Source organism: Coregonus clupeaformis, chromosome 22 (assembly GCF_020615455.1).
Source record: "Coregonus clupeaformis isolate EN_2021a chromosome 22, ASM2061545v1, whole genome shotgun sequence".
Lineage (NCBI taxonomy): Eukaryota > Metazoa > Chordata > Actinopteri > Salmoniformes > Salmonidae > Coregonus > Coregonus clupeaformis.
Window position 1 is genome coordinate 3,508,817 of NC_059213.1, and position 25,483 is coordinate 3,534,299.

At 43.5% G+C, this 25,483-nt stretch overlaps 1 protein-coding gene across 3 annotated transcripts in view; it reads left to right on the plus strand.

The window, feature by feature from the left end:
- Window positions 1-25,483, plus strand: part of LOC121536020 (storkhead-box protein 2-like) — a 59,104-nt gene that overhangs the window by 29,830 nt on the left and 3,791 nt on the right. For 2 of the 3 annotated variants that reach the window (XM_045206375.1, XM_045206376.1), the window contains exons 2-3: window positions 10,489-10,641; window positions 17,573-20,015. In XM_045206375.1, coding sequence (XP_045062310.1) covers window positions 10,489-10,641; window positions 17,573-20,015 — 2,596 coding nt within the window. Of the gene's footprint in view, window positions 1-1,549; window positions 1,576-10,081; window positions 10,094-10,488; window positions 10,642-17,572; window positions 20,016-25,483 lie in introns of all 3 variants that reach the window. The other variant, XM_045206377.1, reaches the window with a different exon arrangement.

The window sequence follows — 25,483 nt, forward strand, 5'->3', positions numbered from 1 at the left end:
TTTGAGTAGGCTAAACTAGCTAGATGCATTTGCTAGCTAAGTAAGTAAAAGTGGAGGACGGAAACTAGCTGTCCTCCGGCTACACCATGGTGCTTCCCTACAGAGTGCTGTTGAGGCTACTGTAGACCTTCATTGCAAAACAGTATGTTTTAATAAATTATTTGGTGACATGAATATATTTAACTTTTTTAATGTTTCACTATTTACATTTTTCTCCCCTTCCTCCTCTGAGGAGCCTCCACTGGTGTGTATAAACAGTACCTTTGGAAAGTATTCAGACCCCTTTACTTTTTCCACATTTTGTTACGTTACAGCCTTATTCTAAAATTGATTTTTATTTTATTTTTCTCATCAATCTACACACAATACCCCATAATGACAAAGCGTAAACAGGTTTTTAGAAATTTTTGCAAATACAAATAAAATAAAAAACAGAAATTTATTTACATAAGTATTCAGACCCTTTGCTATGAGACTCAAAATTGAGCTCAGGTGCATCCTTGAGATGTTTCTACAACTTGATTGGAGTCCACCTGTGGTAAATTCAATTGATTGGACATTATTTGGATAGACACACACCTGTCTATATAAGGTCCCACAGTTGAGAGTGCATGTCAGAGCAAAAACCAAGCCATGAGGTTGACGGAATTGTCCATAGAGCTCCGAGACAGGATTGTGTCGAGGCACAGATCTGGGGAAGGGCACCAAAAAATGTCTGCAGCATTGAAGGTCCCCAAGAACACAGTGGCCTCTATCATTCTTCAATGTAAGAAGTTTGGAACCACCAAGACTCTTCCTAGAGCTGGCCGCCCGGCCAAACTGAGCAATCGGGGGAGAAGGGCCTTGGTCAGGGAGGTGGCCAAGAACCCGATGGTCACTCTGACAGAGCTCTAGAGTTCCTCTGTGGAGATGGAAGAACATTCCAGAAGTATAACCATCTCGGCAGCACTCCACCAATCAGGCCTTTATGGTAGAGTGGCCAGACGGAAGCCAGTCCTCAGTAAAAGGCACATGACAGCCCGCTTGGAGTTTGCCAAAAGGCACCTAAACAAGATTTTCTGGTCTGATGAAACCAAGATTGAACTCTTTGGCCTGAATGCCAAGCGTCATGTCTGAAGGAAACCTGGCACCATCCCTACGGTGAAGCATGGTGGTGGCAGCATCATGCTGTGGAGATGTTTTTCAACGGCAGGGACTGGGAGACTAATCAGGATCGAGGCAAAGATGAATGGCGCAAAGTACAGAGCGATCCTTGATGAAAACCTGCTCCAGAGCGCTCAGGACCTCAGACTGGGGCGAAGGTTCACCTTCCAACAGGACAACGACCCTAAGCACACAGCCAAGACAACGCAGGAGTGGCTTCGGGACAAGTCTCTGAATGTCCTTGAGTGGCCCTGCCAGAGCCCGGACTTGAACCCGATCGAACATTTCTGGAGAGACCTGAAAATAGCTGTGCAGCAATACTCCCCATCCAACCTGACAGCGCTTGAGAGGATCTGCAGAGAAGAATGGGAGAAACTCCCCAAATACAGGTGTGCCAAGTTTTTAGCGTCATACCCAAGAAGACTCGAGGCTGTAATCGCTGCCAAAGGTGCTTTAACGAAGTACTGAGTAAAGTGTCTGAATACTTATGTAAATTAGATATGTACGTTTTTTAATTTGTAAAAAACAGTTTTCGTCTTGTCATTATGGGGTATTGTGTGTACATTGATGAGGGGAAAAAATAATTTAATCAATTTTAGAATAAGGCTGTAAAGTAACAAAAGGTGGAAAAAGTCAAGGGGTCTGAATACTTATACACATATATAATATACCATTAACAGACATTTCATCTAAAGTGACTCACGTCCATGCCTGCTTACATTGTAGAATGGGTGGCTCCAGCAGGAATCAAACCCACTATCCTGGCATTGCAAGCACCATGCTCTACCAACTGAGCCCCAACTGAGTCACACAGGACTCAACTGTTGCGAGTCCATTCCCTGATAATCACCCAGGTTGAGTCCTGAAGAGTTAGCTGTAAGAACTTCCTTAGCTCATGCAGCATTCAAGGATTTATCTATATTTCATCCACATGTCATTCAAGTGCATGGATCTGTGCTGCACCACTTTTGAAACTGCCATGTTACAAATGGTTACAAAAACCCAGAACGAGCATCAAACAAGCTTTGTACAAGGTGTATAACAGGGTTCTTCAATTCCGGTCCTGGAGGGCCGAAACACCTCTGTTTTTCATCCTCTCCTTCTAATCAGGGGCTAATTCAGACCTGGGACACCAGGTGAGTGCAATTAACTACCAGGTAGAAATAAAAAACAGAAGTGTTTCGGCCCTCCAGGACCGGAATTGAAGAACCCTGGTGTATAATGTCAATCTTTTCTTATTTTGTCTTGTATTATGTTTTTCACTTTGTTTTCCCCTCATTTTTTATTTTGGCCTTAGTTCTGTCCTTCGTTTTGTCTGTTTTAATGTTGTTACTTTTTCAAATCAAGTCTGATTTGGTTTGATCACATTCAAAGAGTGTCAGATGAGCATTTCAAATATTCTACTGTTATCGATTAACACAATTTACACTACAGAACTTCAGAAAAATGGCAGTTGATGCGATTAATATGTGATTAATATGAATGACCAAAAATGAATAAGAATCTTCTTAATATTCGAATGAAACGAGTAGAACCACAATAGACAAGTACTTGTTTACACTACAGCAAACCTCACCTGATGTCAGACACATTTAACCTGACTGAGATTATGCTGATGCTCAAAAAGCAACCAAGGAAAAAGAGCTCAAATGGGATGCATTGCCATAACAACTGCTTGAGAGAATGTGTGTGCATTACTGGTGGGGAGCTTTGAAAACTGGTGAATGCCGAACTTGAATGTGATTGGTTACACCTCCCTTGTCTTTGCGAGGACTAGTTAACTTAGAACCGGGCTCAGAGTATCCACGCTTGGGTTTCTGAAGGCTTCTGCTTTTTAATGTGGTGGGATCTGGCTAAATGTGTGGTGAGAGAAGGCATGGAAATTATATAGGGGAGGGTGGAGCTCAGTTTACCCCATTCTCCCCTATAGATGATCACCTTTGTGCCTCCTCATTTATATGGATACATTTGGAGGAAGGCAATTGGGTAACATTTATTGTATGGGACACTTTTAAATGTGCTTTTAGATTTCATGCAATTCAATACTCATCTTTAAAACAAAAACAATTTAGGTCAAAAGAGTTCATATTAACAAAGGAAATAGAAAAAATAACAGTACAGTTGGATAGCAATAAAAACTGTATGGAGGAACTTATTCGGGAACGATCAAGTATAGTGTATTATAAAAAATAAAGCGAATTGGATGGATATTTTTTTTTTGTGCACCAAATTATTTTTTCAACTTCAACATAGAAATGCTACCAAAAATAATTTACAGAAACAAATGAATGAATTCACCAAATGATATTTTGAAAGAGGAAGCAAAGTACTTAAAGCATATGTTTTCTTTTCAGTCTCCTCCATTTCCACTAACTGAAGTTAACTGTAAGGAATTTATTCATAATAATAGTGTAAAATTAACAGCTGTACAGAAAGACTTGTGTGAGGGCCAAATTGCAGAGGGGGAACTTCTTGATGGAAATAAAGTCTTTAGGCTGGATGGCATACCAGTTGAGGTATATGTTACCTTTTTTTATCTACTCAAAGATCCACTATTGGCATGTTTTTTAACCACTCCTATAAAAATGGTAAACTATCAGGTACGCAGCAAGAAGGTTTGATTTCACTATTACTGAAACAGGACCCAGGTGGTAAGTATAGAGATCCAGTCTATCTAAATTACTGGAGGCCCCTTACCAGAGGTGGGACAAAGTCATTGTTATGCAAGTCACAAGTAAGTCTCAAGTCTTTGCCCTCGAGTCCCGAGTCAAGTCGAGTCAAAGATGAGGCAAGTCCCAAGTCGAGTCAAAAGTCAAAGCCATCAAGTCTCAAGTCGAGTCCAAAGTCCTACCATTTTAGTTTCGAGTCATTTCAAGTCCTCTTACCACAGAAATAAAATGTATACAAATCATGTATGTCTGTAAGATTTGTATTTATTTAAACCTTTTTATACAATAACATTAATCAAATACAGCAAAAACATAACATTTAATTTTCACAAAAAAATGCTTGTATTTGAACAGCATATTGCACTAGAACAATGCAGAGAGAGAGAGAGAGAGAGAGAGAGAGAGAGAGAGAGAGAGAGAGAGAGAGAGAGAGAGAGAGAGAGAGAGAGAGAGAGAGAGAGAGAGAGAGAGAGAGAGAGAGAGAGAGAGAGAGAGAGAGAGAGAGAGAGAGAGAGAGAGGGGGGGGGGGGGGGGGGGGGGGGGGGGGGGGGGGGGGGGGGGGAGAGAGAGAGAGAGAGAGAGAGAGAGAGAGAGAGAGAGAGAGAGAGAGAGAGAGAGAGAGAGAGAGAGAGAAAATGGTTTACGGGGAAGGACAAACACCAAAGCTCTGGAAGTAAAAACAGTGTGGGAACCTGCACTGCAAATGAACAGATCTTACTCCATGTGAAACTCCTACCACAGGAGAGAAAAGCTGTGTGGACAGGTGATGAGCAGAGAGTGAGTGTGTGTGCGCGCATGCGTGCTGTGGACAGGTGGAGGGAGGCCCCTATACTGCATTGCATTTGCAAAAGATCAAATTGGCCAAAAGTCTGTCAGTCATTTGTGCCCGATGGGGACGCAGAATGATGCCACCATGGCTGAAACTCGCTCCACTGGAGCACTAGAAGCAGGCACTGCCAAGACTCGGATGGCTACTTGAAAGAGTGAAGGAAGAGTCTTACTGTTCAGTGCCCAGAACAAAAGGGCATTCTGTCCTTCTGCCATGTCAATGTAGTGACTTAGCTGTACTGCTGGTGGGGTCCCAACATCCCTTTTCTGCCTCTTATGGTATGCAGCAAACAGCCCTTCTCCTTCCATGTCCTCTAGTTCTTCTTCAGCAGGCACCGGCACAGGCTGCTCTGTCTCTGCAGCATCTTGCAGGATCAATTCTTAAAAATAAAAATAAAAACGTGTCACAACAGCAGAAACAAAAGAGCCCTTATTTCTGATGTTGATGATACTGTTCAAGACTGAAATTTTTTATTATTGTTAAAGTCAGATTAATATCACATTAGATCCTATATCAGATTAAGATCAAATTATTGTACGTTGCATTTAAGTTGCATTGCAAGTCAATAATATTTACCTTTAACTCGTTGTGCCACCTCTGCCTTGATGTCACGGTTGACCAGCACATGGGGCTCAATCCACAGCAGACAAAAGGCTGGATCCAAGGCAGCTGCTTTCAGGTAGACTGTGTCTGAAAAGGGGGCAGTGATCCCTTCTTGAGACTGGGCCATTTTTACATTAATGAAGATCCCAAGAAATCTTTTTTTCAGGGATGCCTGCAGACCTCTGACCAGGCCACTCAGGAAACGAACTTGAGGCTTCAGCTTCTCAAGATGGTGATTGAGGGACAAGATGGTTTTAAGATGTCCACCAACTCCTTCAGCAGATTCCACTCTCGTGGTGTGAATGACAGTTCTTTATGCCCGGCCTTCTCAAGAACTGCGCAGAGCTTTTGCTGATCACAATGAAGGACTGCTTTTACCTGCCGCAGTGTGGAATTCCACCTCGTGCTCACTGCAGCAGGGATGCCTCTGTGCTCCCCAAATTCACCATCGAAGATGTCTTTAAACGTTGTGCTTGTGTGGAGCAGGGAGCTAAGTTTTGATAACTTGGAGAGAGAAGGACATGCCGCTTTTGTTTCTTTCAAACCGTCTCCCACAACCAGCTGCAATGTGTGTGCAAAACACTGCAGGCGCTGTTTCTTTGCCATAGCAGCATCGACGGTTTGCTGGTCTTCTTGGGTTAAGTCATGCCATAGCTCAGGATCATCAAGATTATCTCCAGCATCTTCATCTTCCTCCTGTTCGCTGGGGAAGCAGACTGTAAATGCCTTGCGCATGTTAGCAGCATTGTCACTAATTATATAGTCCAATTTAGCTTTGATGTTGTATTCATCACATATTGCCTCAAATTGGTCACAGATTCGCTCTGCTGTGTGAGAGCCTTTGAAGCGGTTGCAGGCCAAGAAGATTAGTCTTTAGCTGTACCCTCTCTGCATCTCGCTCCATCCAGTGCACAGTGACACCAAGGAATCCCCTCATCTTTCGATCAGACCAAATGTCCACAGTGACTGAAACATGGTCAGTGTTGCTCAATTGAGTTTTTTAACTTTGACCGTCTCTCCTCAGCAAGGCTCTCTGTTTTTGTGGTCAGCGTTCGGCGACATACTGGGGTATACTTGCTGTCCAGCACAGCCAGAAAGTGACGAAAGCTCTTATTTTCCACAATAGACAGAGGGAAAGCAATCAATAATCAAGTCAGACAGTTCGCATTGGAGATGGCCTTCTGCTGTGGGTGGGTCAGGCTGTAACGCCCTACACGAGTGTCAAGGAATTGTGAGATTGAAGGCTGTTGTGGTTCATCTACGATGATTTTGTTCATCTGGTATTCTTCATACCTGTAACAGAGAAGAATATGAAACAGATGTCAGAAAATCCTTTACAGCCACACATGTTGTATTTGAAACTACTCTTTACTCATATCAATGTTGTTGTGTTAATATTCATTGCCTATTGCACTCTACGGTTTACGATAATACATTTCAGTTTCAGTGTATGCAATATTAAGAATATTTTCACTGCTTCAAAATTCATAAGAAAGCCCTTTCCCTCAAGAAACTGAAGTCATATGCTTTATAGCAGTGGTTTTCAAAGTGGGGACGGGGACCCTTGGGTGCCGCGAGGGGGTTCTAGGGGGCCATGGCAAGTTGGCATGAAAAGTATAGAAAAACAAAATAATTGAATAAATTAAATAACTAAAGTAAACCAAATTAAACCAAAAATAAGCTAAACAATATTCCCATTAGTTAAGAACTGCACTATAATAATCTATTGCATCTCTGAACATTACTACTATAATCGTTATTATTTTATTATATACTGTATATATCCCAGTGGTGCGCTGCCTCACAGACCTACTGTAGACTACGGTAGCACTCTGTCCATGCGCTGTCTGCTGTTTGGGCATGATATGAAAAGGGAAGGCTAATGGTGGATCTACTGTGACTGTGTTATCATTTTCCTCTTTACAATGTATACGTCTTACTATGTTTCCTGTTGTACTTGGATGGGTTTAGGGATGCACCAACTACATCCGAGTTGTGAAAGGGGGTGCATTCATTGTTTAATTGTGATATTTTGTCTTCAGCGACAGTTCTGCTTAGTTGTGATTAACCAAAATTACATAAACGACCTCAATGAGGCAGCACACCAGCAACTCTGAAACTGAATTCTAAAACGCTTAACGTGAAAAACGCTTAACGTTGCTTAATGCTTAATATACTAAGACAGTAATATTATAAGACCAAACTCTGCAAATATCATATTAATAAAGCATACTATGTACAAAACATCAGATGAGCCCAGAATATGACGCAAACACGTTAATAACACGTTGCGTTTTCCTCCCCATAGAAAACCATTATAAGAAAAGGCTTAACGTGTCTTATGTACTAAGACAGTGTTATTAAAAGACCAAACTAAGTAAATATCATATCAATAAAGTATACTATGTACAAAACATCAGATGAGCCCAGAATACATAGTAGCCTACATAAGACATGTTAAGCCTTTTCTTATAATGGTTTTCTATGGGAGGAAAACACTTAACGTGTTGTTAAACGTGTTTCGCGTTCATATTCTGGCCTCATCTGATGTTTTGTACATTTAGTATACTTTATTAATATGATATTTATAGTTTGGTCTTTTAATATTACTGTCTCAGTATATTAAGACACGTTAAGCCTTTTCTTATAATAGTTTTCTATGGAGGGGAAAACGCATACGTGTTATTAAACGTGTTTTGCGTTCATATTCTGGGCTCATCTGATGTTTTGTACATAGTATACTTTATTAATATGATATTTACAGAGTTTGGTCTTTTAATAACACTGTCTTAGTACATTAAAGAACGTTAAGCGTTTTTTTCACGAAAGCGTTTTAGAATGTCCATATAATAGCAGTTCAAAAATCCATATTTTTGTAAGCATGAACCAGCAAGGGAGAGCGTGCGTTTGTCTCGTTGATACAGTAAATATGCAGCAGCTAGCTAGTAAGTTACGGTACATCCGATAAGGTGCGTAGCATTCGTTCAAAACTTACCTTTCTTTGTGCAATTTCAGGTGTCGAACAAAGTTGGACGTTGTGGCAGCTCCGTCTGTAATCTTCGATCCGCATGTTTTGCAGATTGCAATTCGTTTTTTGTCGACTACCTCGTAATTTTTATAGCCAAACCAAACTATCTTCGGTATCATTTTGACAACTGGCGCGTTGTTGCTTGATGTGCTTCATTGGTTGTCTTGCAATGTGCCTGCTTAGATGCTGTCGAATCAAAACAACGTGGGACTACAGTGATTGGATAACGTGCAGGCAGCGCGCGCTCTCTGTATGCATACAGGTGGATGGTGCAAATTTTTTTCACAGATGCAGATAAACGGAGAGCGGCGCGGCCGTGTGAAAATTTTTTTCCCCAGTTTTCATGGGAAGTAGCAAGTCTTCTCGAGTCATAAGGCGCAAGTCCAAGTGAAGTCACGAGTCATTGATGTTAAAGTCCAAGTCGAGTTGCAAGTCTTTGTACATTTTGTCGAGTCGAGTCTGAAGTCATCAAATTCATGACTCGAGTCTGACTCGAGTCCAAGTCACATGACTCGAGTCCACACCTCTGCCCCTTACACTTGTGTTGTGAATCAAAAATCCTAGCAAAATGCATAGCACATAGAATTAAAAAGGTGTTGTCGGATGTTAGTCATCCTGATCAGACAGCTTTAAAAAATAAATATTTTATATTTGAGATTCTTCAAAGTAGCCCACTTTGCCTTGATGACAGCTTTGCACACTCTTGGCATTCTCTCAACCAGCTTCATGAGGAATGCTTTTCCAACAGTCTTGAAGGAGTTCCCACATATGTTGAGCACTTGTTGGCTGCTTTTCCTTCACTCTGCGGTCCGACTCATCCCAAACCATCTCAATTTGGTTGAGGTCGGGGGATTGTGGATGCCAGGTCATTTGATGCAGCACTCCATCACTCTCCTTATTGGTAAAATAGCCCTTACACAGCCTGGAGGTGTGTTGGGTCATTGTCCTGTTGAAAAACAAATGACAGTCCCACTAAGCCCAAACCAGATGGGATGGCGTATTGCTGCAGAATGCTGTGGTAGCCATGCTGGTTAAGTGTGCCTTGAATTCTAAATAAATCACAGTGACACCAGCAAAGCACCCCCACACCATAACACCTCCTCCTCCATGCTTTACGGCGAGAACTACACATGCAGAGATCATCCGTTCACCCACACCGCGTCTCACAAAGACGCGGCGGTTGGAACCAAAAATCTCCAGTTTGGACTCCAGACCAAAGGACAGATTTTCACCGGTCTAATGTCCATTGCTCGTGTTTCTTGGCCCAAGCAAGTCTCTTCTTCTTATTGGTGTCCTTTAGTAGTGGATTCTTTGCAGCAATTTGATGATGAAGGACTGATTCACAGTCTCCTCTAAACAGTTGATGTTGAGATGTGTCTGTTACTTGAACTCTGTGAAGCATTTATTTGGGCTGCAATTTCTGAGTCTGGTAACTATAATGAACTTATCCTCTGCAGCGGGGGTAACTCTGGGTCTTCCATTCTGCTTGAAGAATCTCAAATCAAAATGTATTTTGAATTGTTTAACACTGTTTTGGTTACTACATGATTCCATGTGTGTTATTTCATAGTTTTGATGTCTTCACTATTATTCTACAATGTAGAAAATAGACAAAAAGACGGAAAAATCCTTGAATGAGTAGGTGTGTCCAAACCTTTGACTGTTACTGTACATATAACAACAAAATAAAAAGCTGTTAAAACAATGTTTATTTTTGTCCTCAGATGAGGTGGGGTGATGGATGGGCCCCAAAAAATACATAATAAAAGACTTCATTGACATGACTTGAAAATTATAGTGCTATTATAGACATATGGAGCGGTACTAGTTCTGGGAGGAGACTCAGTCATCAGGTGATAGCCAACTGGTGGAACGGGACAGACCGCCCACAGCATCAGCTGAGCTTTGCTACCATTCAGATTTGGTCAGTTACTGAGTCCCGGGGCTGTATTATGTAAGAGTGCTGATCTAGGATCAGTTTTGCCTTTTAGATCATAGTGATTATAAGATTATTATGGACAGGAGGGACCTGATTCTAGATCAGCACTCCTACTCTGAGACTGTTGATATTTATGGGCCCAGGTCAAGTTGGAAACTGGGATAATTGTTTGGCTTCTAGATAGAAGTGAAGCTTCACACCTACCCATCCATCCCTCCTCCTGCTCTTCTCTCCCACAGTTCATTCACTGACTCTTGTCTGTTTCTCCCTCCTGCAGGTGATGTGTCTCCCATCAGCATGTCTCCTATCAGCCAGTCTCAGTTCATCCCACTGGGGGAGATCCTGTGTCTGGCTATCTCAGCCATGAACTCTGCTCGCAAGCCCGTCAGCCAGGAGGCCCTGATGGAACACCTAGCCACCTGCTTCCCAGGTACAGTAGCTACAGGGTGAAATTTCTAGCATTAGCGCAATGACTGCAAGTCTATGGGTATCTGCTAGTATCTGCAGTCAGTGTGGGAAATGCAAAACTAACCCAAGAACAATGTCTAGGGGCAACTTCACCCTATACCGGTACAGTAGGCATATACTACACCCCAAGGCTGTGTTCATTAGGCACTAAATGGAAGAAACAGACTGAAATAGGGAGGATCTACCTTGCCTTCTCCAATAAGAAATTTTCATTTTCATTTTCCATTGTGAAACATTTTTAAACACTTTCTGTTGCATGCCCTAATGAACACAACCCCTGCAACCCCTTAAAACACAAAGACTAGCACACACACACACACAGACACACAAACACTCACAATGTCCTTATGGTAATGTGAGCATTCATGGCCCATTGATGGTTGTAGAGAGGCAGTTTGTTTAAGGTATTCAAAATCCCTGTCCCCTTCACTCATTCTAGGGTTCTGAAAACAGACCATAATACCACGCTCCAGCAGCAGTATGTTTTATATACTGAACAAAAATATAAACGCAACATGCAACAATTTCAAAGGTTTTACTAAGTTACAGTTCATATAAGGAAATCAGTTAATTGAAATGAATTCATTAGGCCCTAATCTACGGATTTCACATCACTGGGAATACAGATATGCATCTGTTGGTCACAGATACCTTCAAAAATAAAGTAGGGGTGTGGATCAGAAAATCAGTCAGTATCTGGTGTGACCACCATTTGCCTCATGCAGCGCGACACATCTCCTTCGCATAGAGTTGATCAGGCTGTTGATTGTGGCCTGTGGAATGTTGTCCCACTCCTCTTCAATGGTTGTGTGAAGTTGCTGGATATTGGCAAGAACTGGAACGCACTGTTGTGCACGTCGATCCAGAGTATCCCAAACATGCGAATTGGGGCTGTGCATTATCATGCTGAAACATGAGGTGATGGCGGCGGATGAATGTCACGACAATGGGCCTCAGGAGTTCGTCACGGTATCTCTGTGAATTCAAATTGCCATCGTGTTCGTTGTCCGTAGCTTTTGGCTGCCCATACCATAACCCCACTGCCCCATGGGGCACTCCGTTCACAACGTTGACATCAGCGAACCGCTTGCCCACTCAATGCAATACACGTGGTCTGCGGTTGTGATGCCGGTTGAATGTACTGCCAAATTCTCTAAAAATGATGTTGGAGGCGGCTTATGGTAGAGAAATGAACACTCAATTATTTGGCAAGCGCTCTGGTGGACATTCCTGCAGTCAGCATGCCAATTGCACGCTCCATCAAAGCTGGAGACATCTGTGGCTTTGTATTGTGTGACAAAACTGCACATTTTAGAGTGGCCTTTCAGTGTCCCCAGCACAAGGTGCACCTGTGTAATGATAATGCTGTTTAATCAGCTTCTTGATATGCCACAGCTGTCAGGTGGATGAATTATCTTGGCAAAGGAGAAATGATCACTAACAAGGACGTAAACAAATTTGTGCACAAAATGTGAAAGAAACAAGCTTTTAGTGCATATGGAACATTTCTGGGATCTTTTATTTCAGCTCATGAAACATGGGACTAAACGTTAGATGTTGCGTTTATATTTTTGTTCAGTGTAATTGGAGTAAATGTTTTGTTCCATGTAGCCTTTCGTTTATTTTCTGTACTGGGCTTACATAAAACTGTTCGCTGCTCTGGCACCCCAATGGTGGAACAAGCTCCCTCACGACGCCAGGACGGCGGAGTCACTCACCACCTTCCGGAGACACTTGAAACCCCACCTCTTTAAGGAATACCTGGGATAGGATAAAGTAATCCTTCTATCCCCCCCTTACCCCATCCCCCCCCCCAAAAAAAAAAAACATTTTGTAAAGTGGTTATCCCACTCAGGTGAATGCACCAATTTGTAAGTCGCTCTGGATAGGAGCGTCTGCTAAATGACGTAAATGTAAATGTAAAATAAGACTACCCTGTCACTTTCCACATGGCTCCTTTCCAAGTAGGTAAACTTTCTTTTAAATTCAGCATCTCTTCCCTCCATGCAGATGTCTTAAAACAGAGTTTAATGTCTAATTGCGTCATGTTGGTATGGCAACTAACAACGTGTGATGTAATGTCATGCAACAGTAAACTCTTACTAGTAAACGCTTATGTACAGCTTTATCCAGAGGGCCTACTTTTGTGTTTGTGATTGTAGGGTTAGCTAAGGACAGGGTGGATGGAGGAAGGATACAGAGTAGTGTAACCTCTGGCTCTGTCTCGGTCTGGCGGCTCTAGTCTGTATGACACCATGCATTGGGGAGGCAATAGGAGGCGATAGAGTCATAATAGGGAAGGATTCAAATATTAACTGTTATTCTGAGGCAGATTCATGAATCTGATCAATCTATTTCAAAAAATTATATAAATGGTGATATAATTTGCAGTAGAATTGTGCCCTATCTTATTTACTGATTTATTGACTTACTCAGTTTACTGAGAGGAATTGAATAGTTATGCACGCTCAAGTTTTCCGTTTTTTTGTCTTATTTCTTGTTTGTTTCACACCCCAAAAAATATTTCAAAGTGGTAGGCATGTTGTCTAAATCAAAAGATACCGCCCCCCAAAAAATCTATTCCAGGTTGTAAGGCAACAAAATAGGAAGAATGCCAAAGGGGGTGAATACTTTTGCAAGTCACTGTATTCAGACCCTTTCCTCAGTACTTTGTTGAAGCACCTTTGGCAGCAATTACAGCCTTGTGTCTTCTTGGGTATGACGCTACAAGCTTGGCACACCTGTATTTGAGTTTCTCCCATTCTTCTCTGCAGATCCTCTCAAGCTCTGTCAGGTTGGATGGGGAGGGTCGCTGCACAGCTATTTTCAGGTCTCTCCAGAGATGTTAGATCGGGTTCAAGTTCCGGCTCTGGCTGGGCCACTCAAGGACATTCAGAAACTTGTACCGAAGCCACTCCTGCATTGCCTTGGCTGTGTGCTTAGTGTTGTTGTCCTGTTGGAAGGTGAACTTTCACCCCAGTATGAGGTCCGGCGCTCTGGAGCAGGTCTTCATCAAGGATCGCTCTGTACTTTGCTCCGTGCATCTTTCCCTCGATTCTGACTAGTCTCTTAGTCCCTGCCGCTGAAGAACATCCCCACAGCATGATGCTGCCACCACCAGGTTTCCTCCAGACGTGATGCTTGGCATTCAGGCCAAGGAGTTCAATCTTTGTTTAATCAGACCAGAGAAGCTTGTTTCTCATGGTCTGAGAGTCCTTTACGTGCCTTTTTGCAAACTCCAAGCAGGCTGTCATGTGCCTTTTACTGAGGAGTGGCTTCCGTCTGGCCACTCTACCATAAAGGCCTAATTGGTGGAGTGCTGCAGAGATGGTTGTCCTTCTGGAAGGTTCTCCCATCTCCAGAGAGGAACACTGGAGCACTGTCAGAGTGACCATCGGGTTCTTGGTCACCTCCCTGACCAAGGTCCTTCTCCCCCGATTGCTCAGTTTGGTCGGGCGGCCAGCTCTAGGAAGTGTCTTGGTGGTTCATAACTTCTTCCATTTTAAAATGATGGAGGCCACTGTGGTCTTGGGGACCTTCAACGCTGCAGAATTTTTTTGGGACCCTTCCCCAGATCTGTGCCTCGACACAATCCTGTCTCGGAGCTCTACGGACAATTCCTTCGATGTCATGGCTTGGTTTTTGCTCTGACATGCACTGTCAACTGTGGGACCTTATATAGACAGGTGTGTACCTTTACAAATCATGTCCAATCAATTGAATTTACCACAGGTGGACTCCAATCAAGTTGTAGACATTTCTCAAGGATGATCAATGCAAACAGGATGCACCTGAGCTCAATTTCGAGTCTCATAGCAAAGGGTCTGAATACTTATATAAATAAGGTACTTCTGTTTTTGTATTGTTAATACATTTACATTTTAGTCATTTAGCAGACGCTCTTATCCAGAGCGACTTACAGTTAGTGAATACATGTGTTTTTTTTTTAAAATACTGGCCCCCCCATGGGAATCGAACCCACAACCCTGGCGTTGCAAACGCCATGCTCTATTATTATTATTATTATTTTAGTCATTTAGCAGACGCTCTTATCCAGAGCGACTTACATGAGCAATTAGGGTTAAGTGCCTTGCTCAAGGGCACATCGACAGATCTTTCACCTAGTCGGCTCGGGGATTAGAACCAGCGACCTTTCGGTTACTGGCACAACACTCTTAACCACTAAGCTACCTGCCGCCCTACTCTATCAACTGAGCTACATCCCTGCCGGCCATTCCCTCCCCTACCCTGGACGACGCTGGGCCAATTGTGCGCCGCCCATTAGTCTCCCGGTTGCGGCCGGCTGCGACAGAGCCTGGATTCGAACCAGGATCTCTAGTGGCACAGTTAGCACTGCGATGCAGTGCCTTAGACCACTGCGCCACTCAATACATTTGCAAAAAGGACTAAAAAGCAGTTTTTGCTTTGTCATTATAGGATATTGTGTGTAGATTGATAAAATATAAAAAATGTTTTATCCATTTTAGAATAAGGTAACAAAATGTGGAAATAGTCAAGGGGTCTGAATACTTTCCGAATTCACTGTATGTAGCCCTACTGAGTTAGTAGTTGTGGTCATTAGTTTAGTTAGTATTTGTGGTCAGGTGTTGTGGTCAATAGTTGTGGTCAGGAGTTATGGTCTGTAGTTGTGTTGTTGTGGTCAGTAGTTTTGGGCATTAGTTGTGTGGTTGTGGGTAGTAGTTGTGGTCAGGAGTTGTGGTAGGTAGGTGTGTGGTTGTGGTCAGTAGCTGTGTGGTTCAGTAGTTGTGTGGTCAGTAGTTGGTTGTGGTCAGTAGTTGTGGTCAGTAGTTATGGTCAGTGGTTTTGGTCAGTAGTTGTGGTCAGTAGTTGTGTGATTGTGGTCAGTAGTTGTGTGGTTGTGGTCAGGAGTTGTGGTAAGTAGTTGTGTGGTTGTGGTCAGTAGTAGTGTGGTTCAGTAGTTGTGTGGTCAGTAGTTGGTTGTGGTCATTAGTTGTGTGGTTGTAGTCAGTAGTTGTGATCAGTAGTTATGGTCATTAGTCGTAGTCTGTAGTTATGGTCAGTAGTGGTCAGTAGTTATGGTCAGTAGTTGTGGCCAGTAGTTGTGTGGTCAGTAGTTGTGTAGTCAGTAATTGTGTGGTTGTGGCCAGTAGTTGTGTGGTTGTGGTCAGTAGTTGTGGTTATTAGTTGAGGTCAGTAGTTGTGGGCAGTGGTTGTGTGGTCGTGGTCAGTATTTGGGGTCAGGAGTTGTGGGTAGTAGTTGTGGTCAGGAGTTATGTGCAGTAGTTGTGCTCAGTAGTTGGTAAGTAGTTGTGTGGCTGTGTTCAGTAGTTGTGTGGTTCAGTAGTTGTGTGGTCTGTAGTTGGTTGTGGTCAGTAGTTGTGTGGTTTTGGTCAGTGATTGTGGGAAGTCGTTTTGGTCAGTGTTTTGGTCAGTGTTTTGGTCAGTAGTTGTGTGGTTCAGTAGTTGTGTTGGCAGTAGTTGGTTGCAATCAGTAGTTGTGTGGTTGTGGTCAGTGATTGTGGTCAGTAGTTGTGTTCAGTAGTTGTGGTCGGTAGTTGTGTGGTTGTGGTCAGTATTTGTGATCAGTTGTTGTGGTCAGTAGTAGTAGTCTGTAGTTATGGTCAGTAGTTGTGGTCAGTAGTTGTGTGGTTGTAGTCAGCGGTTGTGGTCAGTGGTTGTGGTCAGTGGTTGTGGTCAGTAATTATGGTATGTTGTTGTATCAGTTGTTGTGGTCAGTGGTTGCGGTCAGTAGTTGTGTTCAGTAGTTGTGTTCAGTAGGTGAGTCAGTAGTTGTGGTCATTAGTTATGGTCTGTAGTTGTGTTGTTGTGGTCAGTTGTTGTGGTCTGTAGTTGTGTGGCTGTGGTCAGTAATTGTAGTCAGTAGTTGTGTGGTTTTGGTCAGTAGTTGTGTGTTTCAGAAGTTGTGTGGTCAATTGTTGTGTGGTTGTGGTCAGTAGTTGTGTGGTTGTGTTCAGTGTCTAAACTACAGTTGTTGCGTTTGAAAACTGAAAGAAGTGCAATGAGAAGTGATCGGGTGAAATATGAAGAGAGTGAACGGTGGCAATTGTTGTCCGAGGCAGTTTTTGCTAGGCAACAGTTGCCTTGGCTAAAGCCAGTATGAGAAACATGCTATCAAACATTTGTGCTTTGAAACTAAATAAATAATGCACATTGACCCACAAAACGTATTTGCTAGATTCATGATAGTGTTGTTAGACAAAGCAAGGAAAGTGAACTTTAAAACTTGATGTATTGTTATTGGAATTTGCAGCTGTTGATGGTAAGTAATGAATCTGCTAGCTTCTGACATGATTTACTGCATCTATAAAGAGAGCGGTTGATGGGTTACAGCTCTATCTATTGATTGGTAGAAGCTATTCCTAATCCGCTTTCAGATTTGAATAGCAGAGAAGTAGACAAAGAAGTCATACCCTCTAACTTTTTGTCTAAGTTGTTGGCCAAGTGGTCAAAGTAGAGGATTTGTGTCAAAAGTTGCATTGTTGCATTTACAGTGAATGGGATGTTGGAAGTGATGATGTCACAATGGGGCCTTTAGAATTATGGGGAAATGCCATGAAAGTGGTTGGAGGACAAAAATAAGGACAAAAAATGTATAACTTCAAAAGTATAAAGTATATCAAGAAGTTGTATGTAAGCACACTGGTCCTGACCAGTCTACACATTTTTAAGTTTGAACGGCATTTCTAGCTTAAATGGTGCAAGAGGAGTAGGGTCCTAAATAATAATAATAAAAAGTCAAAAGTATGACGAAGATTTAAAGTTGGGACTTTTGCTTTGCAAGTCCCACCAAAAAATACTTCACTCTTGAAATGTAAGTCCTAGAACTCTGGTTTTGAACTGCTGATGTGACTGTAAAACTGTTGTCTTTCCCCCGTCTGTGTTTCCCTCAGGTGTTCCGACACCGAGCTCAGAGATTCTGCGACACACCCTAAACATGCTGGTGCGAGAAAGGAAAATCTACCCAACACCTGAGGGCTACTTCATTGTCACTCCCCAGACCTACTTTATCACCCCCAACCTCATCCGATCAAACAGCAAGTGGTACCACCTGGACGACCGGCAGCAACAACAGCAGCAGCAGTGCACCTCCCCACAGTCGGGCACCATCACGCCCTCCACCCCGGGCTGCGTGAGGGAGAGGCCCAACCAGAAGAACCACGGTGACTCCTACAGCACGTACCGCGATGATACGCCCATCCCTCAAGCCCCCGCTTACCAGAGGAAGTCTCCCAAGGAGCCTCGGGGAGATCCCCCCTCCTACCCTCAGCCCCCTCCGGCTCCCGTTCAGACGCCGACGTCACAGTTGCAAGATCCTCTGACGGACAAGAGCAAGAGCAATGCCCCCTTCCCCTACAAGACCGACACGCTGACCAAAAAGAAGGAGGGCAGTGGTGGCGGCAGCAGTGCCGAGAAGCAATCAAAGAAGTTTGGGCTGAAGCTGTTCAGGCTGAGTTTCAAGAAAGACAAGCTGAGGCAGCTGGCCACGTTCTCGGCCCAGTTCCCCCCCGAGGAATGGCCCCTCCGTGATGAGGACGCGCCTGCAATCACCATTCCCCGCACTGTGGAGATGGAGATCATCCGGCGGATCAACCCGGACCTGACGGTGGAGAATGTGGCGCGCCACACGGCCGTAATGAAAAGGCTGGAGGAGGAGCGTGCCCAGAGGAGAAAAGCAGGCAGCTCAGCTGAGCACAGTGCACGCAGCCGGAGGAGTCGTGGTCACCGTCGGGTGCCGCACGGCAAGTCCCGTTCACACAGCAAGACACGCGCCTCCCGGGGCGACCCGTCCGAGAGTTCCAAACTGGACATGGCCATGGTGGACAGGGATTACAGCCGCTTCTTCAGCCACTCGCTGGTGCGCTCCCCGCGTGAGGCCATGTACACCTTGGAGCGCAAACGAAGCGGCGGGACTTACATGGTCCACAGCAACCCCAACATCACAGAGTCCCACTTCCCCGTCACCCCGGAGTGGGACGTGTCCGGGGAGTTGGCGAAAAGGAGGACAGAGATGCCTTTCCCCGAGCCCTCTCGCGGGACATCCAGCGGGAGAGTGCACCGAAGCCACAGTCACACTCAAGAAGGAAGGAAGTCGCGCGATGAGCTGCCCGACCAGGCTAAGGAAAGGTCCCGCTCCATGGATAACGCTTTGAGCCCTCTGGGCGGAATGGGCCCCTCCTCTTTGGGGATGTCAGAGGACTATGAGCGGAGTCCAGATGAGCGGAGTCGTTACTACACAGATGACGGGACTTTGCGGGCCTCCCAGAAGTCGTCCCACTACTCAAGGATCATGTTCTCGGCTGCTAAGTTCAACTCTGAAATGTGTGTGCCTGATGTGGGGAAGGGGAGCTTAGGGAAGGGGAGCTTAGGGAAAGGGAGCTTGGACGAGTCTAGGATACGAAGCCCGCTGGAAAGGAACAAGAGTAGAGACAGCTTGCCGGCCTACAGTGATCTGAAGGGACTCTCGCCCAAGCCCTCGGCGGATGACTACTTCCAGTGCAATACGTCGAACGAAACAATCCTTACCGCCCCTTCACCTCTGTCAAAAGCAGACCACGACACGTTAACCTCGTCTGAGGGAATCCGGAAGGGCACTCCGGCTGATCGCCACACCCCTCACCTTACCTCTCCCCTCACGATGGAATACAAAGAGGACTCTTTGGCAAAGGGGCAAAACGGCTCAAAACGGCCAACACCAAGCCAGACCCCAGAGCCCATGCCTAACGGACGTTTGACACAACATCAACACAACGTAGACCCTGGAGGGGGAGGCGGTGGCGGCATGGCGGACAAGAGGAAGGAGATCTTCAGCAAGGACACTTTGTTCAAGCCTCCACACAACGCACTGACTGCAGGCTATGTGGAGGGCACCTACACCAAGTCGGGCACCCTGCGAAAGACCCCACACATCAAATCAGCCGAGGTCCTTGACAATCAAGAGGCCCAGCAGCCTTCGAATTCAGCAGCTTCCCCCGCTTCCGCCCTGGGCCCCCAGGGCTCCGAGCCAGCGGTCCCGTCAGCCTCCGAGGCCGCCTTTGACTACTACAATGTGTCGGACGATGACGAGGAGGTGGTGGCGGAGGAGGCCTCGCGGAATGAATTAGTGGCGGCAGAGGGCAAAGGGCACGGGGAGGGTGGGGGTGGAGTCGGAACCATGCAGTGGCTTCTGGAGCGGGAGAAGGAGCGTGATCTGCAGCGCAAGTTTGAGACCAACCTCAAGCTGCTCAGCCCCAAGGAGACAGAGAACAGCAGCAGCCAGAAGTCAGCGCACTCGGCACGTCTGGATAGCATGGACAGCAGCAGCGTGACTGTAGACAGTGGATTCAACTCCCCAAGGTAAGCTGAACCCAGTCTGTTCACTACAGCAACCAGAGGATTATGACCAAAGAATACACATAGAAAGTGGATATCGTCACAATCTGTAAAATGTAAACACAACTGGAGACAACTTGTCATTTTTGGAGGTATGTTTTGTACACTCCGCTACGTATTTATTTGGACAGTGACGCTAAATCGTATAATTTGGCTCTATACTCCAGCATTTTGGATTTGAGATCAAATGTTTTATATGAGGCGACAGTACAGAATATCACCTTTTATTTGAGGGTATTTTCATACATACAGTGGGGAGAACAAGTATTTGATACACTGCCGATTTTGCAGGTTTTCCTACTTACAAAGCATGTAGAGGTCTGTCATTTTTATCATAGGTACACTTCAACTGTGAGAGACGGAATCTAAAACAAAAATCCAGAAAATCACATTGTATGATTTTTAAGTAATTTATTTGCATTTTATTGCATGACATAAGTATTTGATCACCTACCAACCAGTAAGAATTCTGGCTCTCACAGACCTGTTAGGTTTTCTTTAAGAAGCCCTCCTGTTCTCCACTCACTACCTGTATTAACTGCACCTGTTTGAACTCGTTACCTGTATAAAAGACACCTGTCCACACACTCAATCAAACAGACTCCAACCTCTCCACAATGGCCAAGACCAGAGAGCTGTGTAAGGACATCAGGGATAAAATTGTAGACCTGCACAAGGCTGGGATGGGCTACAGGACAATAGGCAAGCAGCTTGGTGAGAAGGCAACAAATGTTGACGCAATTATTAGAAAATGGAAGAAGTTCAAGATGACGGTCAATCACCCTCTGTCTGGGGCTCCATGCAGGATCTCACCTCGTGGGGCATCAATGATCATGAGGAAGGTGAGCGATCAGCCCAGAACTACACGGCAGGACCTGGTCAATGACCTGAAGAGAGCTGGGACCACAGTCTCAAAGAAAACCATTAGTAACACACTACGCCTTCATGGATTAAAAATCCTGCAGCGCACGAAAGGTCCCCCTGCTCAAGCCAGCGCATGTCCAGGCCCATCTGAAGTTTGCCAATGACCATCTGGATGATCCAGAGGAGGAATGGGAGAAGGTCATGTGGTCTGATGAGACAAAAATAGAGCTTTTTAGTCTAAACTCCACTCGCCGTGTTTGAAGGAAGAAGAAGGATGAATACAACCCCAAGAACACCATCCCAACCGTGAAGCATGGAGGTGGAAACATCATTCTTTAGGGGTGGTTTTCTGCAAAGGAGACAGGACGACTGCACCGTATTGAGGGGAGGATGGATGGGGCCATGTATCGCGAGATCTTGGCCAACAACCTCCTTCCCTCAGTCAGAGCATTGAAGATGGGTCGTGGCTGGGTCTTCCAGCATGACAACGACCCGAAACACACAGCCAGGGCACCTAAGGAGTGGCTCAGTAAGAAGCATCTCAAGGTCCTGTAGTGGCCTAGCCAGTCTCCAGACCTGAACCCAATAGAAAATCTTTGGAGGGAGCTGAAAGTCCGTATTGCCCAGCGACAGCCCCGAAACCTGAAGGATCTGGAGAAGGTCTGTATGGAGGAGTGGGCCAAAATCCCTGCTGCAGTGTGTGCAAACCTGGTCAAGACCTACAGGAAACGTATGATCTCTGTAATTGCAAACAAAGGTTTCTGTACCAAATATTAAGTTCTGCTTTTCTGATGTATCAAATACTTATGTCATGCAATAAAATGCAAATTAATTACTTAGAAATCATACAATGTGATGTTCTGGATTTTTGTTTTAGATTCCGTCTCTCACAGTTGAAGTGTACCTATGATAAAAATTACAGACCTCTACATGCTTTGTAAGTAGGAAAACCTGCAAAATCGGCAGTGTATCAAATACTTGTTCTCCCCACTGTATCTGTTTTATCGTTAAGATAATGAATGCGCTTTATGTATCTAGTCCCTCCATTTGAAGATGTCATAAGTATTTGGACAAATTCACTTATAGTGAAAAGTGTAGTATTTGGTCCCACAATGACTACATCAAGCTTTCGACTCTACAAACTTGTTGGATGAATTTGTTGATCTCAAATCCAAAATGCTGGAGTAAAGAGCCAAATTAAAAGTTTTAGCTTCACTGTCAAAATAAATATGTACTTTTTTGACACAACATTGTTACGGTATCTAGCAAAAGAGTGTAGGAGCAGTTGCTAACTAACTGTAAAGAACTTAAGCTAGTTAGCTAACTATCTTGCTAACTGTGGGGCAAAACATTTCACTTACTTACAGTTAGTCAGGTACTGTACCGCTATTTTCTAGCAAACGTAATGCTGCCTCCCAAAGGGATAAGGTGGCTCCACTAAGGTTTTATTTTTATGTTGTTGATGTGTCCTCTTTCCAAGCGTATTAGCATTAGCATTAGTAGAACAGACATTCCCATTCCAAGCAATGTACACAGTAATAGCGTGCCAGTGGCTTGACCATCCTATCCATGCATCATGTTTCCACACACACTTGCTTGGAGCAGCTGTCTTTAGAATGGTATTACAGTGATACTTCGAGATTTTGCCAATGAGGCCCTTTATCTACTTTCCTAGAGTCAGATTAACTTGTGGATACCATTTTTATGTCTGTATGTCCAGTATGAAGTAAGTTAGAGGTAGTTTCATGAGCCAATGCTAACTAGCGATAGCGCAATGACTGGAAGTCTATGTGTATCTGCTAGCACACAAAGACATAAACATATAGTTTTTTTTGTCACTGGCCTACACACAATATACCATAATGTCGAAGTGGAATTGTTTTTCGAAATTCTTACAAATTAGTAAAACAATTCAAAGCTGAAATGTCTTGAGTCAATAAGTATTCAACACCTTTGTTATGACAAGTCTAAATAAGTTCAGGAGTACAAATTTGCTTAACAAGTCACAAAATAAGTTTTATGGACTCACACTCTATGTGCAATAATAGTGGTTAACATGATTTTTGAATGACTACCTCATCTACAGTATGTACCCCACACATCTGTAAGGTCCCTCAGTCGAGCAGTGAATTTAAAACACAGATTCAATCAGAAAGACCAGGGAGGTCTTCCAATGCCTCGCAAAGAAGGGCACCTGGTAGATGGGTTAAACAAATAAGACATTGAATATCTCTTTGAGCATGGTGAAGTTATTAATTCAACTTTGGATGGTGTATCAATACACCAGTCACTACAAAGATACAGGTGTCCTTCCTAACATGGGATTTCACCATGAGGCCAATGGTGACTTTAAAACAGTTACAGAGTTGAATGGCTGTGATAGGAGAAACTGACGATGAACAATAATTTTCATTTTGAATATTGTAGAATTTTGAAAATAATAATGGGCAAATGTAGCACAATCCAGGTATTCAAAGCTCTTAAAGACTTACCCAGAAAGACTCACAACTGTAATCGCTGCCAAAGGTATTGACTCCTATATATCTAATCAAGATATGTTCGTTTTATTTTTTATGACTCTTTTACAAATGTTAGAATTTTTCTTCCACTTAGACCTTAGAGAAATTGGTGTAGATTGTTGTCAAAAAATTACAATTAAATCAATTTTAATCCCACTTTGTAACACAACAAAATGTGGACAAAGTCAAGGGGTGTGAATACTTTCTGACAGCACTGTATATGTAATATTTTAGCTATATTCGATTTAGTAATGTTTTTTTGAAGGACGCTTAAAATGGCTTAGTACCGCTTCTTACTTTGTCATAAACCAAAATACTTCAGTTGAAAGGATTTTTTTTGCTATTGTTGTCAACCTTGTGAACATGAACCAATTGTAATTAAGCCAGACCTATTAGTTGCGGTAAAAATGCTAATTAGCGGTACAAATGCTAACTAGCAGTGTTGTGCAGCATTTTAAAAAGTATGTTTTACTCCTGTTGATTTCTATTCCTTTGCTTCTACTGGTATGTAATTGACATTTGGTGGTAGTTGCAGATGGAAATGTTACATCGCCACTGGTCGCCCCAGGCACATTTGTTATTGTTTTTGTTTTGTTGACTAAATGTAGGTGAGGAGCGTCCAAACGGAGGTGAGCATCGTGGTAAAAACAATTGTTCTATCTCGCGTGCAATGACGTCTGAGGGAAAAGGGTGTGTTGTTTGCAGTAACTTCTTTGTTGTTGTAATATACCAAACGGTCATGTCAGTTTCACCATTTAGGGTTCCAGCTTTAATCGTTTACATATAACAGATGTGAGCGCTAATCTAAATGTTGTTATGAGTCCTGTTGATTATGATGCCAAATTGAAATATAAAATTTCAATGTAGCTCATCCCCAAAAAACTGATTTTAATTTGACCAGATATACACCCTGATTGAAGCCTCTACACATTTGCTGTAGTCTCTGCTGCTTTGTCCTGTTGTTTGGATCTCTTCCTTATGGAAATGGCACTAATGAATGTATTACGTCAGGGGTGTCAAACTCAATCACCGTAAGGGCCATATTGAAAAAACACAACAAATTCACAGTCCAGACATGACCTATATGTTTGTTTTTAGAAAAAAACTGGCATACAACTGTGACCCAAACTGGCCATTGTTTTATTTTAAAAAGTATGCCCCTTTATATAATGTCCATTAAAAAGTGCATAGAATTCTCTATATAGCATTTTAACATAAATAAAACAAAAGAAGAGATAAATAATATTTGTCCAGCCTTTGCTGCTATGCTTGCAGATATGCATAATAAAATATTTAAAAACTGCAAACAACAAAATTGTAGGTAGGTTGTTGTAACATTTAAACTTAAAACATGTTTTTCATTTTACATGCTGCATGGCTCACCAGTGCGGTTGAATGCAGCATTGCTGTATGGTGCCCTGGAAATGTATTGTAGTTGAGTAGCCAGCCTACTGCTCAAATGTTGCCGGAATAGGCCTACGTTTACCCTTTGTATGGTGTTTTGTTGCAGGTTTAGTTTTTTGGTTATTCATTGTAAAGCTTTAAAATCCGAAGCCAGACTGCAACATTTTAGTAGCCTAGGGTGTGGCATGTGTCTGTGCACTTTCCCTCCGCTGCACGCTATAAACGGGACACACTTAAGCAGCGCAATTTGGGAGCGTATCAGGTTGTAATTTCATAAACTGTTGACTCATCATACTCGCATGGGTCCTAATTTATACTCACGTGTGTAACTTTTTGACAACCAATATGACACTTTCTGTAGTACAGCAATAACCTAGTTCCTACAACACGCTTAAACTTTCGGGCTGGTAGAAGATTCAATCAGTGCCATTAAGGAGAACAGTTGGGGATGCTGCAAATGTTTAGTGATGATATGATACAGCGCACTGGCTGGCTCGTGGGTGTATGTGTGTGTGTGGGTCTGGGAGGAGAAGTGTGGGGCAATGCACTGCCTTTGGTGCACAGCACGTTGCCTGTGCATGGCTGCGTGTCAAAATGAATTGACAACCCAAATCATTGCGCGGGCCAGATTGAAATGTGTCACGA